At 34.3% G+C, this 19,143-nt stretch overlaps 2 protein-coding genes across 6 annotated transcripts in view; one reads left to right on the top strand and one right to left on the bottom strand.

Annotated features, from left to right (window-relative positions):
- LOC121327193 (A-kinase anchor protein SPHKAP-like) overlaps positions 1-3,313 on the top strand; it is a 102,790-nt gene extending 99,477 nt beyond the window's left edge. For all 5 annotated transcript variants that reach the window (XM_041271057.1, XM_041271056.1, XM_041271058.1 and 2 more), the window contains one exon: positions 1,289-3,313. In XM_041271057.1, coding sequence (XP_041126991.1) covers positions 1,289-1,432 — 144 coding nt within the window. In that variant the 3' untranslated portion in view covers positions 1,433-3,313. The remainder of the gene's footprint in view (positions 1-1,288) is intronic.
- Positions 3,314-4,319: 1,006 nt separating this feature from the next.
- On the bottom strand, positions 4,320-16,455 carry LOC121326649 (dynein assembly factor with WDR repeat domains 1). Its single transcript, XM_041269982.1, has 13 exons — positions 16,379-16,455; positions 15,211-15,283; positions 14,688-14,832; positions 12,208-12,266; positions 11,951-12,073; positions 11,641-11,740; positions 10,949-11,056; positions 9,614-9,720; positions 8,876-8,978; positions 8,313-8,427; positions 7,983-8,059; positions 5,216-5,378; positions 4,320-4,666 (listed from the first exon to the last, which is right to left on the bottom strand). The coding sequence occupies exons 1-13, from the start codon at positions 16,416-16,418 to the stop codon at positions 4,632-4,634; spliced, it is 1,248 nt and encodes a 415-aa protein (XP_041125916.1). The 5' UTR covers positions 16,419-16,455; the 3' UTR covers positions 4,320-4,631.
- Between the last annotated feature and the right edge of the window lie 2,688 nt (positions 16,456-19,143).

The raw sequence follows: 19,143 nt of genomic DNA, 5'->3' as shown, positions 1-19,143 counted from the left end.
TACAAAATATTTAAGAAAAACTGAGTAAATTGATCTTATTTGGGAGCCGCACAAAATTATTTTTTTAAAACGATTCTAGAGTCAATTAAGTTGTTATAAAGTGTTAATTAAATTGTAATTAAATGTAGACTTTATGAATGTACAGTCTTTTTTATTATTATATTGAAACGGCCAAGTTTATATGGTTATAATCTGCTGCTGTATTACAGATCATTACAAGAGAGCACTTGTATTCAAGTAGTATTATTTTACTCTCATACACATAAACTTAGCCCTGATGCATAACTGGCACATTTAAACAGAGCTTTCTGAGCAAATCTCCACAGCTCTAGAATATGATTAGCTGGTGCTAAGACCCAATCAAGTTTTCTACATACCAGTACCTTTAGTTTTTTGCAAGTCCAGCCAGTCACCTGACCTCAGAGCAAACTCTACAGTATCTGGTCTAATGCATACTTTTATGTATCCATAAATCTAAATATAAATCCATGACTTGAGTGAAGTTAAACTATATCTATATACATTTATTTTTTTTTTAAAGTTTGGTGGAGCTGCTGAGATCACACCTGAAACATGTTTTTATCAAGGTGACGGGGTCTTTAGCAGCATGACAAGCTTGTGTTGTTGGGTGTTTTGTTAAGAAGTCAGATAAATGTATTGCAGTAGAAACTCATTTATCTGCACCTCGCTCATCCGCAACTTCAATTATTCACGGCCACGTTTATTTAGTTTTATAGTTTAAAAAAATACATGCAATAGAATTTTATGTTTTGTTTGAAATCCCAGAAAACTAGCAACACTTAGCTACCATTATTTAATATTAATGCATGGAATAAATTAGCGATAATACCTTGTGATATTTCTAACTGCTAGCCACAGGAAAATTGTAAGCTCTGATGGGCTGAATAGCTTATTCCTGTCATTAAATAACTTATGATCATGTAGCTTTGTAGTATGTAACTTATATATATATATATATATATATATATATATATATATATATATATATATAATAGTAACAGAAAAAGCTAGGGAAACTGGGTTGGAGGTGTATCGCATTTTGAAAAGATTTTGCTAGGAGTGTCACTGTTAAAGTAAACTCACTTTAAAACATTCTTTACATCTCCAGTAAAAGCTAATTTTGTTTACATTACTAGTTTCACGCAATTACACCTTTATCCACGGATTTCATACCCACCCCCCCCAGGCATGCAGATAAACGGAGTTCCACTGTATTTGCAGCTGCACTGTTAACATGCTGTTTTTATTGTCTTGGCTTCTGTTTTAGTTCCTGGATGTGGTGCGTTTTGTTCAGCAGAAGGCTTGGAATGTTGGAGACCTCTTCCGTGCAGTTGTCCAGTATTGCAAACTACAAGAAGAAAAAGCTGATGCTGTTTCAAGCCTTTTTGACTGGCTCCTGGATTTGAGCTAAGCAAACAAATGTACATTTAAACAGATTTGATATCAGCTCAAATTTAGCGACATCATGGACTTTATGTTAATGATCCCAGAATTTATGGCAGTGTTATTAAGAATAGATAACCCAGCATATTTTAATGTGTTTAGTAATTTTAATTCTGACAGGATTGAGGCACCAGCGATAAAGGTTTATTACATGATCTACCAACTTTAACATGATTATTTCTTGCATCGAATTGAACAGGTTATGAAAAATATACTGGAAAAAGGTACTCGATAAAGCTAATGTGTGACTTTTAGGGTTGTGGTGTGAAGACCCACTGCTGTTTAGATCATTAAAATGCAACCAAACAAGATTAACGATTTTAATGAAAAATCCTGTGAGCAGTGTTCACTTTCAGTTGTCGAAATTCTAAATCCTAATTTGGCGATCTGGAAGAAAACACTTTGATCTGCTCAAGTATGATTCCGTATTTTCAACTGTTTGCAGGTGAACAACATCACTAGGTGGTGGTTGCAGTTTCAAGCCAACTTCTTTTGAGATTAGGATTATTATTAAAATACAGGGTGGATTTAGCAAGATCTCCTGATGTTTATATGGTTAAAACACTGCCCCATTGTGTTTAAATTGTGCAAGGTTTATTAAGAATGTGAAATATGTCCTTGGTTTTGTTGGAAACTGTGATCTGATTAGTATAAACAGGCAGAAAGAACGCTTGTTGATTTTGAAGATGGTGGTGTTCATTTGTAAAGTAATTTTTGAAGAAGTCTCTGAAAATTTGAGTGCAAAATTAAATGAGTATTCGCCTTCTAAGGTTAGCATGATACCCTTACTAAAACAACGCACGAAAAACCAAACATAAAAAGTTTTGGTAATAGTTGGCCAATTGCAACAAGCTTGAGAATGTGGTCTTTGGTTCTGTACTAAATTGAGTACTAGCTGGTATCTGCGGATCATCTCTAGCTCTTACTATCTAAGTACCAACTGCAATGAAAAAACACAGTGAACAAAGGTCATGATCAGTACAGACCTCAAGGATAAACTGATTATCTCTACGTCGTGTATGGGAAATACATTCATTAATACACTTCCTATGAATAAAAGAGACATGTTACAATAAGTTTTAAAACTAAACCTATTTTAAAAGATATTAAGGTACCTTTTCAGCACTGATAAGGGTGAGACATATAAGGTGTCAATTAAATATATCTATAACACTCACTACAAAGATATTTCGTACTGTAGTTGAATAGAATAGTTAACAGAAGTGTGAGAAACAGTCCTACCAGAATTACTAACCAAACATTTGTCTAATTTTATAACAATGTTTCTTTGTAGTGCCACGCAATAAAATCCAGAAGATTGCAAATATCATTTAATTAAGTAACACATACACAACACAGAATTGTTGTATCACTATACAATGGATGGAATTTAATGTCATTGTATGTTCAGAATTATGTTTAGCTAGATGCTTTATTAAATAAAAATGTAACATGTTGCTTAATATGTTGAAATAAACATCAAAGGGTTATATTCAAAGTAAGTTACTACAGCTCTTAGTCAAAAAGAATCACTGAATTTACTTATTAGTTTACTGTTCTCTCGGGGACAGACAACTGATACGTTGTGTTTGTTGCAATTCAGAACATCTTAAACCTACACACAGACTATCTGTAGGCGCTTGATTAGCTGAAACTGTCCTGAAGACTATTGGGCTGGCCACAGGTACACTACTTTTAGTTTGTTGCAATTGACCAAATTAGTTCAATTTTAAATGCTTGATTTAGAAGAATCTGCAGATGTGTATCACCAAAAGTCTTCAAATTGTCCTTACTCTGAAATTTAAAAAAAAAAAAAAAAAATGTGATAAAAATTATGTAATTTGTTTACTCTTCATGACTATTATTATTATTATTATTATTATTATTATTATTATTATTATTAATTTATATATTTTTTTTAAAGCCTGAGTTGCATCAAACTATAAAACATGTATGTATAAGCTATTAAGATTTGGGCATTTTTTTTTTTATTAAATATAATTTGAAGATCTGTGGTTGCACTGTGCACCTGTAGTAATGAAGTAAAATTGCCCATGTATATAGTACATGAAAAGAAGTGTGTTTAATATGGAGAAGCTGTGCCTGGTGTTTATTTCAGCTACTTTATGTACGAAACAGTTTGTGATTTGGAGATTTCATTCAAGTATTCTGGTTAACTGTGCACTATTTTATTTTATTTTTGCAGTATAATGAACCTGTACGTGGAACTAGTTTGTTTTTGCTGTAATAATATAGTAATGTTTTATTTGCATTTAAAGCACACACACACTCACACAAAAAACTGTCAAATGTCAAAAATATTTCTGTAGTCCTGAATGTAATATTTTGAAATTAATAAATTTATGTCATGCATTTCCTGTACCCATTTTTTTCACACCAGACCTTTTTACTTGTACAAACTAGAAATCTTCCTATGCCTATATTTTCTACTGTGGGAAAAAATGCATAGTATATGTTTGATGTGAGCAATTGTCCCATAGTAGAAAATCAGGTTCTTGATATGGTGCACATCGTCAGGGTTGAATGTATATTTGACATAGTAACACACATCAGATTTAGCAAAGCCACTGTTGCCACTTCAGAAATTCAATGAAGGGTTAACCAGTGCAGCTGACTCATGAGCTGTGATTCATATTACACTGTAATGCTACCAGCTGTGTTTTGAATGTGAAATGTAACATTGACAAATAAATACATAAAAACAAAATAAATACATAAAGTGACAGGTGACAACTGCAAAATTAGCTTCAGAAAAACAGATTTCAAAATAAGTTATAATCGACTATGTTTTTTTTTTTTATTTTGTTTTTTTATAAATCTTTTATTTAAGAAAATGGAATAGAAATCAGTCATTACATTCAGGATGCACTTCTAAACGCTTCAGTGGAACTTTATAAAAGCACTCAGATTAGACATCACTACAGCATTACAAGCAGGATGTATATGAAGGTCTCAATACAAGTAAAACATGAAATATAAAATTTGTGTTCTCTGTAAAGAAAACTGGAATCGTAATTATTTTCACTATGACGATTAATTCAAGAAAGAAGAAAAGGGGTGTTTCTTCATGAAGTAAGTGGTAAATATGTTGGTTAAACTATTACTTGGTTTCATGCCATTATTTTTTCCTCAATTACATTCATCTTTCAGCGCCATATTCTGCAGGTGTTATCTTTACTGCCTAAAATACAAAACAAAGAGAACATTAAAGGAAGACCCATTTAAATTAAAAATTAAAAATGTATTATGGCAGATCAAACAAGCTTTACTATTTAAATAGAAGAAGGATAGAATGTATTTTTCTTCCAATCCCTCCAAACTGTTGTAAAAATATTAGATATTCTGATTTTCTAATCCCACCACTTATTTATTTACTTTACCTGCACATATTCAAGTGCTAATTGTTGAGTTTGTGAAATGTGTTGTATTTGAACTTGTTTCTATAACAATAAATTCATATGTATAATACCCAAGACATTACAGTCCCATGTACATCCAATCCACACCATGGAGTTCCTTGGAGAGAGAAGCGTTACCTTTTACTATGACAGGTGGCTATTCTATAATGCCTATGCTTAAGATAAGAGCAATAGAATGTCTATATAGCTATAAAACTAGGGTACAACGTGCAGCAGATTCAAAGTTAGACTGGTGTTGCCAAAGTAAGAAACTTGCAGAGTAGGTAAATAAAACTGCTGTCTATAACAATTGTGACAACACAGTTTCTTACCTGTAATAATGGTATTGCCTTCATAGTTGAAAGCACATGAAAATATCTCATCTGTATGCCCCTCCAATATCTGGAGGCACTGGCCTGTATGTGGATCCCACATTCTGGCAGTTTTATCAGCACTTCCAGTTAAAATACGACTACCCTGTGGGTTAAAGCAAAGCTGGGAAAAAAAAAATACAGATAACTTTGAGTATACGCTCTGGGCCCTGTACACTGCAACAAGGTTCCTCAAGGAGGCTAAAATCCTTTACTTTGACTGTCTTTATACAGTGTATAAGGTGTGCATAATGTTCAGATTTATTTTTAAGTGGCAGGCTCAAGATGACATGAAAGGTACTTTCATTTGAAGATAAATGCCAATCACACACTGGGGACTAAGCAGGCAGAATTCTCAATTCAGTGCACTGACTTGCAGGTTACGCTTCTCTTCCTTTTGAAAACATCATATATTTTTTTTAACTTCCAAATAATGCCAACTGTTAAACAATGATGCTTTAGTAAAGCTGAGCTAGAGTACAATGTCCAATTCTGGTTACAGCACTACAGGGAAACTGATTCACTTGCAAGGGCAGGGAAGGTTTAAATCTGAATATGTAGTCTAGAAAAAAAAAGGATGGTAGTAGAGACATTATTGTCTCTTGCCATGGACCTCATTGAATCACCTTTTCTTGTTCTTACTAATTTTCAAATAATATCTTGATATTAAGGCTCTTGAAATCTACAGTGATGAATTGAAAAACAAAAGATGATGAGCAGAAGGTTGGATTATCTCCACTGAATTATAATTTTCTTGGCGCCAACAACTGATTCTGAATAACAGCTGACAAGTACTTTCGTATGATTATAATTTACCCCTTAGCATTTTTACAGCATTTCTGTTAAACCACCATTTTGTGTAAAATCAGGGCTACAATTAGCAACCACACTAAATGTTTGCAAATATAAAGGTATAACTGTTTGTGTAGTTTTGTGCTATGCATTTATGCAGTCTTTACCTTTTATTTTTATTCAGTTTATGTGAGACTACAGTCTGGAAAATGAGAAAGTGTCCATTGAACAGATTTCAAAATTGCTGATTGGATTACACAGAGAAAGGTTTTATGGTTAATCTTCAATGCATTTTAGTGTCTTTCTTGCAATTGTCTTTTCTTAAGCTTGTGTGTCAGAAGCAACTGTGTCTTACACTGAATAAAATACATTGGGATTCTGCAAACTGTGCATGTATCCTGGCTCTTGTTGTCCCACAGAATGTGCCACAATCTTGGACATTTGAAGAACAAACTAGCTCCAGGCATTATCAGAATAACTAGTTTAAACCCAAAGGCAAACATACTGACAATGTTGACACTATTTAATAGATGTAACACACACTCTGGAACTAGCTTCTCAAAATCTGACCTTGGTTCTTTATCCTTCACAGTACTGATTATTTTTCCTCACTTCTAACACATACGAAGTAAACAGAGTATACATTTTGTAATTAAAACAAAACAGCATACATCAGGCATGGCGAAACATCCTGACCTTGCCAGCCGCATACCAACATTTCCATATGGTTGAGAGGCGCAAGACACGTGTTATACAACATGCAATGTGAGCGACAGCAAGACATTTTAAATACTAGCATTGCTGTGCAGTGCAGTAGTTGTTAGGCTCTTGATGGCTGCAAAATATGAAATCATTATGGGCTGCAGTAGTGGGTGTAACATGGCTGCATTTCTCCTACCTGGTTCAAAACCCTTATAAAAGGTTGTGAGGGATTCATGTATGGCTAATAATACATCATTATTCAATCAGTGCACAGAATTTTACCAAGGGATTTTAGATTACCAAAACTATACCCCACAATGCAGCCCAGGAAAACCCAACTCCCCTCTATTGCACTTTGAACACCCATGGCAGCATTCATTGGTTCCTCAAAACCCTCTACTTGCTTAGTCCCTTTGAATAGTATAAACTCATAAAAATCTTGAGATGAATAAATAACAGCACAGGAATGGAGGATTACGGAGATGTTATACATTAAAAATACAGTCAAGATAGCATCTACTATTTCACTCCTGCGTAAGATTTTCACATTACATTCTTAAGGCCGCTACACGTCAGACGTGATGCGACAAGTGAAAATGTGCAGCGATGCGACAAAATGAATAGAACCTGCACTTTTAATAAGTATCTTTCACATGACAGGTGACACCAGGGCGACACTGGGGTGCCACGAAATAAATAGGACTGAATCCTAGTTTTGCCGATTTCCTCGCGTGACAACTAGGGAATTGAGCAATTACAGAAGAGCCTCAATGTACGGTGTCCACCAGGGTGAAGCAGCATTCAAAATGACAGCAGGAAAAAAGAATACTTCCATTGAAAAATACAGAGCACTTTGACAAATATTTTAGTAATTGTAAAGATAAAGAGATGAAAGACAATATACGCAAATTAATTTCGATGGAACTGGATAAGCCTGGTGTGTATGATTTGTTGCCATATATGGCACTCAATTTCCACATCATGTTGTAGAATATGTATGAGTCTTGATCATAGTTTTGTCAATTGCAATTTTTTATAGTTTTATAGATCTGGCAGTTTTTTAATCTGTCGCATTGCAGGTCTGTATCGCTTTGTCGAATGAAAAATGGCATTGAGTCTGGTGTGTAGCAGCCTTTAGTCATGAGTAGAAAATGGAATTCTAGAAGATGGTTTCTGCTACTGCCAGACAGCATTTCAGTTTCCCATTGTGGCTGAAGAAGCTGCGAGTACTCACCTTGGAAATTTCACCCTCGTGTCCCTCAAGCTTAGCTATGCATTTCTGTGACGAGGCACTATAAACTCTTGCAGTTCCTTTTATTAAAAATACAAACAAACAAAAAAAAACTAACTGTATATAATTCGCAATGGTTATAAATTGTGGGATTTCACATGACGATTCTATGCAATGTCATTAAATAATGATTAAGAACACATGTAATCCTATAAGAGACACATAGTATATGTATTTATAGATTTTTATATATGCTCGAAAAAAATTACAAAACCACTAAAATGACCAACTACCAAATGAAATGAAATAAGAATGTCAACCAGCACTACATACCATCAGCAGATGCAGTTGCAATAAGCTGGCCTGTATAATCAAAGCAAACATCCAATACTTCATCTTCATGTCCCGTTAATGATGCAATACATTTGCCATTGACTGTATCCCAGACCTGGAGAACAACCACACACATATGTAATGCATTTAAAAATAACATTATTTCATGCACATAACAATACACCTTTTTTTTTATGTCACTGAGCATTTAATGGTTCCTGATTTTACACATCAGGAAATGCAGATTTAGTAAGTGCAGTTCCCTTTAACTCATATTTGTTTACAGTATAGGAATTCCATGTGGGTTATTTAATAAAATCCATAGATCACCAGAAGAGAAAGCATGTTCATCAATTTAAATGCCACCCTATTAAAACACAATAGAAATACACTGACAACAATACAGTTTGTTATGTACATACCCCCAGGTAATTGTGCTCTACAAATACTACATTATAATGTCTAAAATGGCTAAAAGTTTAGCATTACATAGAATGTTAGGATTGAGACATTAAGTTATTTCATTCTAATTCTTATTTAATGGAAAAATCTGAGAATCTCACCATGCATGTTTTATCCATAGATCCTGTGACTATAAGTGAGCAGTCCCAGTTGAATTGTGCACTGCTTATTTCTCCTCTGTGCCCAATCAAAGTATGGATTCTCCTAAAAAAAGCAATGCAAATAATTAATATCACACATCTATAACACTTCACTTCTGACAGTTCCAAAATATAATAATGGAAGCTGCAGTAAAGCAAATTTTATGTTTTTGCCAGTTTCCATTTTTAATCATAGAAAAGTAAACATAACCGGATAATTCACTTGCTGTGCTGTGATTTGCAAAATATTCTTTCCACTGGGGTTGGATGGTATAACCTTACTATCAATAAATAAACGATTAAATAAAATAGATACGCACTATGCACCATTCAAGCAGAACATAATTAATGCTGTAATGAATAATAAAGCAGCAACTATAAATGCCTGGTGAACAGGAAAGCAGGAAAGGCTTCCTTGTTTGATGTGGTTTACTTACAAGTTTTTCATCATTTTATTTGTTAATGTACTTAAAATTGCAGTGAAAGATCTGTTGTATGACTCCCATCACACAGCAGGATATAAATGTAAATATCTGTACTTGACATGCTGAAAAAAAAACACAATTCTGTAACTTGAAAGAGTATTGAGCAGATAAATGTAGATTCTATATTATTTACCAAAGCAGCACAGAAAAAAAAGTGCTAACTATTACAAATTACTTTTGGAGGAATATAATTAAAAATGAAAATATTTCATACCTTCCTGATTGAACATCCCACAATGAAACAGTATGGTCAAAAGACCCAGTGATAATTTTGTCTCCTGTTGTGTTGAATGACAGTGAAATTATTTCAGCTGAATGACCCTGTAAAATATAATTGTGCCATGGATTTAAAAAATCATAATGCATGGTGGATAGCAATATTATCAGGACAGTCTTGTCAATTTCTTCAGTAGTAAATTGTGTGGCATTTTTGCCACTATTATTATTATTATTATTATTATTATTATTATTATTATTATTATTATTCATGTCTTATGGATAAGTAAAAAATACTAACTCCAGGTATCTGCCTATCAACACACAATCACTTTGCATATAATGTACGTCAATTTCAACCCAATTTTCTCCATGTAAGAGCAGTTCAGATAAGGATGAATGTCACCAAGGGCTTTTTGTGGCCCATGGCTAGATAGACAAATAACACTTCTGGAAAACTGCCATTTTATGTGACTTGATAGCTGACAACATGCCCTTCACCGTATTATCTTGGGAGGACATCTTCAAATCCCACATAGTTTTTCCCATATAAATTTTAGTACAAAGCTACCGAAAGCTATTTCTATGAATGGCATATGGTCAAATACCAATGATGACAAATAATTAGTTTTCTAGAAATTACAATTTTAAAGCCAAGCTGTATGGGTTGGATTCTAGGCCAGAAATGAACCCCATAGTCAGCAAGTTAACATTATTCAGCAGGTTCCATTCGACTTTATGAAGCAAAATTTGTTAATTCTATAGTATAATGCACAATTTTTGCCCAAAGCTGTACATCAAATTTTTCATACTGGATGTTCCATGTAATAAAACTACAACTCTTGGACCAATAATAAATCTTTAGTTGTGCATGTATTAAATAATTCCAAACTGGTTGACAAAACCTTTCCTTAAAGAGTAAGTAGCGAGGTTCTGAAAAATATAGCGTTACACCTCCCCAAGTGTTGCTACAACTAAATAACGTACCTGTCGTTTTTCTTTTCTCTGTTAACATCCTAACAACTTTTTACACTTATAATTTTAAAGTCTGGTTTCAAAATGTCTGCTCTAGAGCACTGATAGTGCAAGGATTATCGCCCACATTGTCAAACAAGTAACACAGCAATAACAATCCATGATGTGGTATAGAACAGAAAAGCCAGAGCATTAGAAGCTTTAAACAACTCATTTACTAAAACATGACTTATAAAACTAGTCTCTAGTGTTGAATGCTTATACTGATATTCAACAATCACTGTTGTAGTCTCTTCAACAGTACTACAACCCCAAATCATAATAAATACTCTTTTGAAAGTATAAGAATTATACAGACTGTTAATGTAACAGCTTCTTCTCCAGACTGGATATCCCAAAGCTTTGCCGTTGTGTCCATGCTCCCTGTTGCCACCAGTGTACTTTGCGGATTAAATGACAAGCATACCTGTAAAATACGTACATTTTAAAATGTGCATATCACCTAAAATATCAGCTGCACTGTACCGTGGTACAAAGGAGAAACTGTGCTTGCAAAGAAAAGGCTTTCCAACAAATATCTTTAAAGATGTTCTTTTTTTACTGCTACAGCTTGAATAAAAAATTACATTTTTCTTGTATAGCTGAACCTGCTGCTTTAAGTTGTGGACTATTTAAAATATGGTGTAAACTTTAGATGAATTCATCTTTTAAAAAATGCATGACACATTGTGTGTCATGAATACCAAACATAACATGTAATTATATGTCACTTCTTTTTAACTCAATATCTAATTAAAAATAATATTTTGCACTGCCTTGCTCTTGAAAGCTGCAGTCAATATTAGTCATTAGTCTCATTATTTGTACTCTCTACTCTAATGTACTATAAGTATCATTGGGCAATATTAATAAAACACTAAAGCATAGTTGTATAAAACTGTATGCATTAGTATTTTAGTAGGAACACTTACAAACTTTTCTTTTTGTTGGTTCCTGTTTTTTAAAATTGTATGTTTAAGTACAGTAATAAGCTTTCATTTAAACACTTACAATTTCTGCAGTATGACCTCGAAATGTATGGTAACATTTGCCTGTCTCTGCACTCCATAATTTACAAGTCTTGTCAAAGGATCCAGTGGCAATTTTATCACTAAAATACAAAAATAAAAATGATTACATAAAAATGAGCTTCTGAAGTTGCAAACTTGTATTTCATTTACAAGACCTATCATAACATCTGTTGGGTTTATTTAAAGATTGGTGGATTATGACTTAATAACATTTATAACAAACAAAACAATTTGGTGGTTTATGTTCACCCTTAGCTCTAAACAAATACAAATGCATTTAAACACATTACCCATAAGGATTGTTGAATGCTATTGCATAGACCACATTTCTGTGTCCTTCCAGTGTGTGCAGCTCTTCTCCTGACGCTGTATCCCAAATTTTACATGTTCTATCATAGCTCCCTGTTATGAAGCTGTGAATAACAAAATGCATAAATACTTGCCTGTGTTGCCACTTATATTTACAGTTTAAGTAAATCTCAAGTGACAGCATTTAACAGTGAATACATGTTAGAAACTAAGCAAGTATTTGAATAAGGAAACTCACCTTGTACCAGATTTATTAAATGCAACATTTGTCAGGGGTAAGATGTGTGCCCGGAGTACCTAAAACAAGAGAAAGAGCAAGGTTGAACTCACTTCTATCTAGTGTTGAGATGTTGGTAACTGCTGCTCTCTACAGATAAAATGTGGAATGACAAAAGATATTCCTTAAACATCTATAAAGTTTTAGCACAAAAGTATGTTAGTGATAGATATACAGTATCATGGAAAAGAAGATCACCATACATTTGTACTGGTGTTGATGGTCGCCACTGTGATGGTATTCTGATATGAAATTAATGTATTAACGTATCACCTTAAGGCCCAATCAAAGAGGTAATAATTTGCTTGGCAGCAAACATGTCTACAGCATGCAAAAACATACACAAAGAATTTAAAGAAATAACATTTCAAATTATATATATACATTGTTGATTTAAGTGGCACAACATCATCCTTATTAGAAGATACAATTCTAAAGAAAGATTTTTATATGTTAAGTTGTATATTAACATTGACAGTTAGGATCGGAAGCACATTTTTACTTTATTGTACATTGTACAGTACACTCTAGATCAGTGGTTCTCAATCTGTGGTCAGCGCACCACTGGTGGTCCACCGGTTCCCTTCAGGTGGTCCATGAAAAGGTTACATAATTACGGCAAGGAAGTGGCAGCATAGCTTATAGATCCCATTGCAAACCAAAAATTTCAGATCATGAAAACTCAGCTACAGAAGTTAAAAGGTTTAAACTCTCTGTCTTTCGTGTACTACACTCATGTGCACTCAACACAGCAGCTTATAAAGTAAGGAATAACACACGACAGGGTGTGTGTTGTGTTTCATTAACATACAGCTGTAGCTGGGTTGGAGGCACGAAGCCCTGGAGTGTTATCCCACTTATACAATGGATGCAGTAAAAAATAAAAAAAAGTGTTTATTTAAAAAAAAATATATATATATTATATATCCTTCCGCTTTAGAGAAAAAATAGTCCCTCAAACAAGGTTCTATTTGTTGTAAACATTAAACTGGACGTTTTCAACATTTCCATTTATTGTAATTAATTTAAATGAATGAAGCGTCCTTGCTGGTCTCAATCGCTCCATAAACAGAGCTGATATAACCGGCAATCTTAGCCTTGTTAGTGACCAAGCATTTAAAAATGCCAATCATGTATTTTTGTTGATAATGAAAAGATACAGAAAATAAGGCAGAGACAAAGTTCACTATTCACGCATTACTACCGCTGACCTGGAGAACCATACAAAAATACAGAATTCAAAATTTCCGATTTATAAATAAAGATTATAGCTAGAGATTCACAGCTCCGACTGTGTTGGTACCTCATGGATGTATTGTCATTTCAGATTATTAATTAACATAAATTAATTTCTGCTGTAATTTTCAATCTTAAAAATAAAACAATATTTCCCCCTCTCTGTAAATTCATGTTAATGACAAGTAAACTAGAACTGTTTTTTAAAACTCCAATTTAAAAATAACTTTGCTCACAGAAACACGGCCACCCATCTCATTAAAAAAAAAAAAAAAAAAAAAATATGGTTATTTTTAGTATTTAGTGATTTTTTTTTTTTTTTTTTTTTTATGTGCTTATTTTTCAGTCAGCTATAATGTTTATTGTGTGGTCCGCCGAGATAAAAAAAAAAATTCAGGTGGTCTGCAAAAAAAAAAAGTTTGAGAACCACTGCTCTAGATAACTATTCTCAAAACACCACTCAGCATAGCATGCTTTAATTAAATTCCTTGAAAAAAGCACTTTATGAGATCAGAGATATGTTCTGTATTTACATTATTCAAAAAACACATTTTAACATGATATTATTTTGTCTTGTACCTAGATGCCTTCTGTAAACTGCATGAATTATTCATTTGCGTATGTACCTATAAGTTTAACAAGAACTACATCTTTCTCTTTTATTGTACTATGCCAAATATGATTCATTAGTATGCAAAGTAGCCCTTATTTAATATTTATGAACTGCCACTGATCATTTCTGTCATAAGGAACTGTAAGTATGGATTTTTGCCCTGTCTAAAATAAGAATCACAATACAGAAGGAAGCTAAATCAAGTTCCCCTCACAAACACGCTGTGCTTCATTTAGTTCCATTCAAGAACCAGCAAGGGAAATTTAATTTCCATCAGAATAACAATCTGTTAAATTTAGTTCCGGAGAAAACTACTTGTGCTGCAATCATCATAAATATCATATCTGTCCTGATTGGAACAGGGATAGCTCCTTGATTATGGAGTTCAGTTTTGAAGGTCTTAAGTTCACACACCGCTTCTCAAAATGCGTCTATCAGCATTGGTCCATTTTGTGACTTCACATCTCCACAGTGTTGCAAATCTCTTTGAGATCCTTGTAATAAATATGCTATAAAGTGTGCATCACATTGTATTATATTGTCATCAGTGCAACACTTCAACCACAATGTATTGCTCAGTAATATTTCTTACCTTAAAAAGGTAAAACTTGTGATCATCCTGTTGACCGAGTTTTTCTTGTAGTCTCTGTAGAAGCTGTTTAACTTGTTCTGTGCGTGAGGCAGTGATAAGGGGTTCCGTCTTTTTAATTTCTTCTACTAATTCATCTATATCTGTGCTGCAGGAAAAAGAATAAACACAATTTCCGTTAATATTCATAGGTGTAGTGTTACATGAAAGCAAGTTGTACTGCTGTCAGTATGTCATTCATTATAATGGTTTGGAATAGGAGTCCTTTGGGACTCCCTGTGGTTGGATTAGTGAGAGTCTAGTGAAGGCAGCTGTTGACTTGAAACGGGTAGATTTACAAAGCATTTAATCTATTGAAAAGTCTTAATATGTGTAATAGTAAATTTCATAGCAAGGACCCCAACATATACATTTTTTCCCCCCATCATACTGGACTAATACAATAATTTTACATTCGAAAAAAATAATAATAAAAGCGGCACATAGGCTTCCTGTACATTAGTTATGGTTTGGACTTCATACTTACTATGGTGATAGATCGAGTAAATCTATTGATTTGGTGTTTAGCTCGCCTCCTTTTTCATATTCCAGTACAATTCCTGGATAAAGAAAAACAGGTTTTGTAGATTTTACTTGCATAGATAGATAGATAGATAGACAGATAGATAGATAGATAGATAGACAGATAGATACTGCTTTGCATATTCTGAAAGTGCACCATGATAAATTGGAATTCAGCCGTGTCCCATAGGTATGACACTGGCCCGGTTTTTGGGATGGAACCGTAGAACATAAGAATTGGCTTTCTGCAGTGATCTACTTTTTTCTTTTACAAAGCATATATCTATAATCGTTCGCGTGATTTATTTTAATTGCCAATCTATATCATGCCCGCTATTACAGTTTTTGTCACAGGATTCATTAATTTAATGTAATCAGTTTTACATATAGACTGCTCCTGTTCTCAGGGTTTTGGCCGCTTTGCTTTTCATGCAAATTCTGGGCAGATTTGTTTTTCAGATAACGTCCCACATTCTAGGCCGCTCGGGTTTTCATATAACGTCCCAAATTCTGTGCCGATTTGGTTTTTAAATAATGTCCAAATTAATGGGCCCCTTTGCTTTTCCGAATTCAACCATATTTTGGGGATATTCTGCTCAGCTGACAAAAAGCCAATTCTACATTCGTGCATAGTATAATAATTTATATAACTCTGGCATTAAGTGCCTGTTTGTTGATAAGAAACTTAAAATGAATACAAATTATTCAACGAATTATTTTACGTTTATAATAATAATAATAATAATATAATAATAATAATAATAATAATCTAGCATTTAAAACAAGAATCTTGGACATTACATGACTGCAATAAAATGTTAAGCTACAAGTAAAAGTGAATCAATCACGTGTCATTCTACACCAATTTGCTAAATGGCTTGGGTTATATTACTGGCGAAATGTACATTCATTATAAAAAGCATTATGCAACAGAAGAACAACAACTAAGGTAAGACAAAACACAAGCCTTTATATATATTTTTTGTTTTTCACCCAGAGAAGTATTCATTGTGCTGTTTTCAGACCACTGATAAACCAAACCTAACACACGACAGACTTTATACTGTAACAGATGCATTAGTTATTTACTGCATGTACATGAATGAATGTAATTGTAAATATATGATTGTTACCTGGTGGATAATATCTAAGCAGGAATCGTTTGAGTTTCATCTTGTCCGGTCTGAGCAGCAATGCATGCAGCAAACAGACCGTCACTATAGCAACGCAGCAGCTCTGATACCACAGCGCAGGCGCATAGCCCAGTATTTATTACTGGATGGGTGCTGAAATTGCTGCAGAACGAAGGCTCGTACAATTGTTCGTTAAATTTGAGAAGTGCACTGAAATGTATTCTGCGTTAATTTGCCATTCACTGCTTAGCGGGATCAGATTACTGAGCATCTATTATTAAAAATAAATAAATAAATAAATAAATAAATCACACACAGCGCCCCCCCCCCCCCCCCACCCCCCCCCCCCCCCCCAAATCCCCTTACTATCTGTTTCATGTTTATTAATTACAATTTAAATAGTGGTGAAGGTGGGACTGCATTGCTTAAAGCAAAAAAAAAAAAATGTATATGCAGTCAACATAGTAGTTCCAGTGTGTGGTGCTTGGTACACTACGTTTGCAGTCTAGCCGCGTATGTAATCTATAAACAGTAACTATATATGCAGACCAACAGGGTGACACGTGTTTTTCGTTTTATTCAGGGCCGGCGCAAGGATTTTTGCTGCCCTAGGCAAACGAAAATTTGCGGGCCACCCTTTTAACTCTTTCTTTTTAACAGTGTGTGCGTTGTAATGAACCGCAGCGTTGGAAGTGAAACAAGACTCAGGGATACCAGATGGGATTCCAAATGTGCTACTTTTAATTACTGCACTAAAAATAAAATAACAGCGAATCCGTTTGGGCTAGGGGTTCACGCCAAATCATTAAATAAAAACAACTCTCTCTCTCTCTCTCTCTTAGATCTGTGTTATATATAACCTTGTTTATCTTTTTTAAAAAAAAGGATGTTATTGTGAATTGTTAATTATTTTATTTGTTTTTTCAAAATGTTTTCAATAAAGGACCCTTAAAAAGTCTCTCTCTCTCTCTCTGCTCTTCATCTCACGTCCCTCTTCTCTTTCTTTCCTCCGGCACTCTCGTTCTCTGTTCTTCCGACTCACTTTGGGCTCTTTCACCGCTTCACAGATAGGCTCTCGCTTTCAGCCTTTAACTGTCTCACAGCCTCACTCACCAGTCGAATTTAAACTACTTCTCTCGACCGCGGCTAGCCCCCGTACTTACAGCCTCAGGACCATCAATTTAAAATAACGAATATTGCAAATATGGCGGCGAGATATTTTCTTCTGCGCTGCAGGAATACATTTACTGAGTGCAGCCGTCACATTGAGGATTGGCATTTGTTATTTTACGTGGCGTGGTCCTGGCCGGACAGGTTTATTATCAAGTATAATACATTTGTTAATTATCTCTCAGTCTCCTGCGTTACTGTCAAAAATAGTATGCGTTATCACAATCTATAATAATTATTATTATTATTATTATTTTGTATAGCGCCGGTGGCATTTCTTTAGAGACCCAGCGTTTATTACGTAACATCACTAACATCTTTAAAAACGTCAGCAATCTGTGCAATTATGTTTTGTATTGTAATTCCCGCTGTATTATTGAGTTCCCTTTCCGCTCTGTATTTCCCACCGTTTGCTTGTATAACCCTGTCTCTGTGTCTAACATAACCCGTGCGTGTGGTGTTGTCTGTGTCGCCCATGTAATTTAAATGTTGTTTGTCTGTGCCCATTGGTCCTGGTGTCCAGTTGAGGACCAATGGGATGTGTTTAAAGCACCGGCACACGATTAACATAAAGGGCACTGCGCCGCCATTTATGTGTACGTATGTATGTATGCATGCATGCATGTATGACATCGTCACAAAACGTAGTACAACTATACACAATCATCACTCTGGTTGCAAACGGTAGTGACAGCTACTGTCAGCTCTACAATGACACTATTTATGATCAATGGGTTCTACCACCATGCATGAGCTTAGAGTTATAAATAACAATTGATACCTGATACTCGGGTTACTTCAAACACATCCTATTTTCATTGTACCTTATGTGTACAGTACCCTATTGCGGTCCTTAACTCCTTAACTACTTTAAAACTGGTATGTAATGTGTAGGTTAGTGATCTTTACCGATGTGTTATGATAATGCTTAAATGGCACAGAGAAGAACATCCAAATCAGCGACATTTAAAAAAAAAAGTTTGATTTGTAAATACTCAATTAAAATGCATTATCATTTCCGTTCTGAGGCTACTAAAGTTGACGTCAAAAAGATCAGAAACTGACGACATGTCTAACCACACTGAATGTTTACTACATGCAGAACAATAGCATGCATTGACATTTCTGAGTAGAGGTCTACAAGAGCTTTCTATAGCAAAGTAGTAAAAGATACACTACTAAAAACAAAGTAATTTAGTAGGTTCTAACATTCAAATGCACTCTGAACTAACACAACCTGGGACTTGCATACACAATAGAAGGAATAGCTCTGTTCTAGTTTTTAGATAATTATTAAACCACCAGCAAATTATTGCACTTAAAAAAATTTTATTGATTCAGTGATTTTTATGTTGCAGGTTTATCAGTTTGGGCTATAAAATGTGCAACGAAGCGTCTGTAATTTCAGGGAAGGGTACCTGGTTTTGATACTGTAGATCAAAGTTTCATCGTAATCGCAGGGAAGTTTAATAGCAGCTAACATCTTTACAAATTTTCATTCCTGTTTATGCAAACAGTGGACAATATAATCCTACATAGCCTCCTACCTGCGTGGTATTAACTTCGGCAGAAACATACATCACACTACAAAAAAT

The sequence above is a fragment of the Polyodon spathula genome, chromosome 14 (assembly GCF_017654505.1).
Source record: "Polyodon spathula isolate WHYD16114869_AA chromosome 14, ASM1765450v1, whole genome shotgun sequence".
Classification (NCBI taxonomy): Eukaryota; Metazoa; Chordata; class Actinopteri; order Acipenseriformes; family Polyodontidae; genus Polyodon; species Polyodon spathula.
This window is presented reverse-complemented; position numbering and strand designations above follow the sequence as displayed.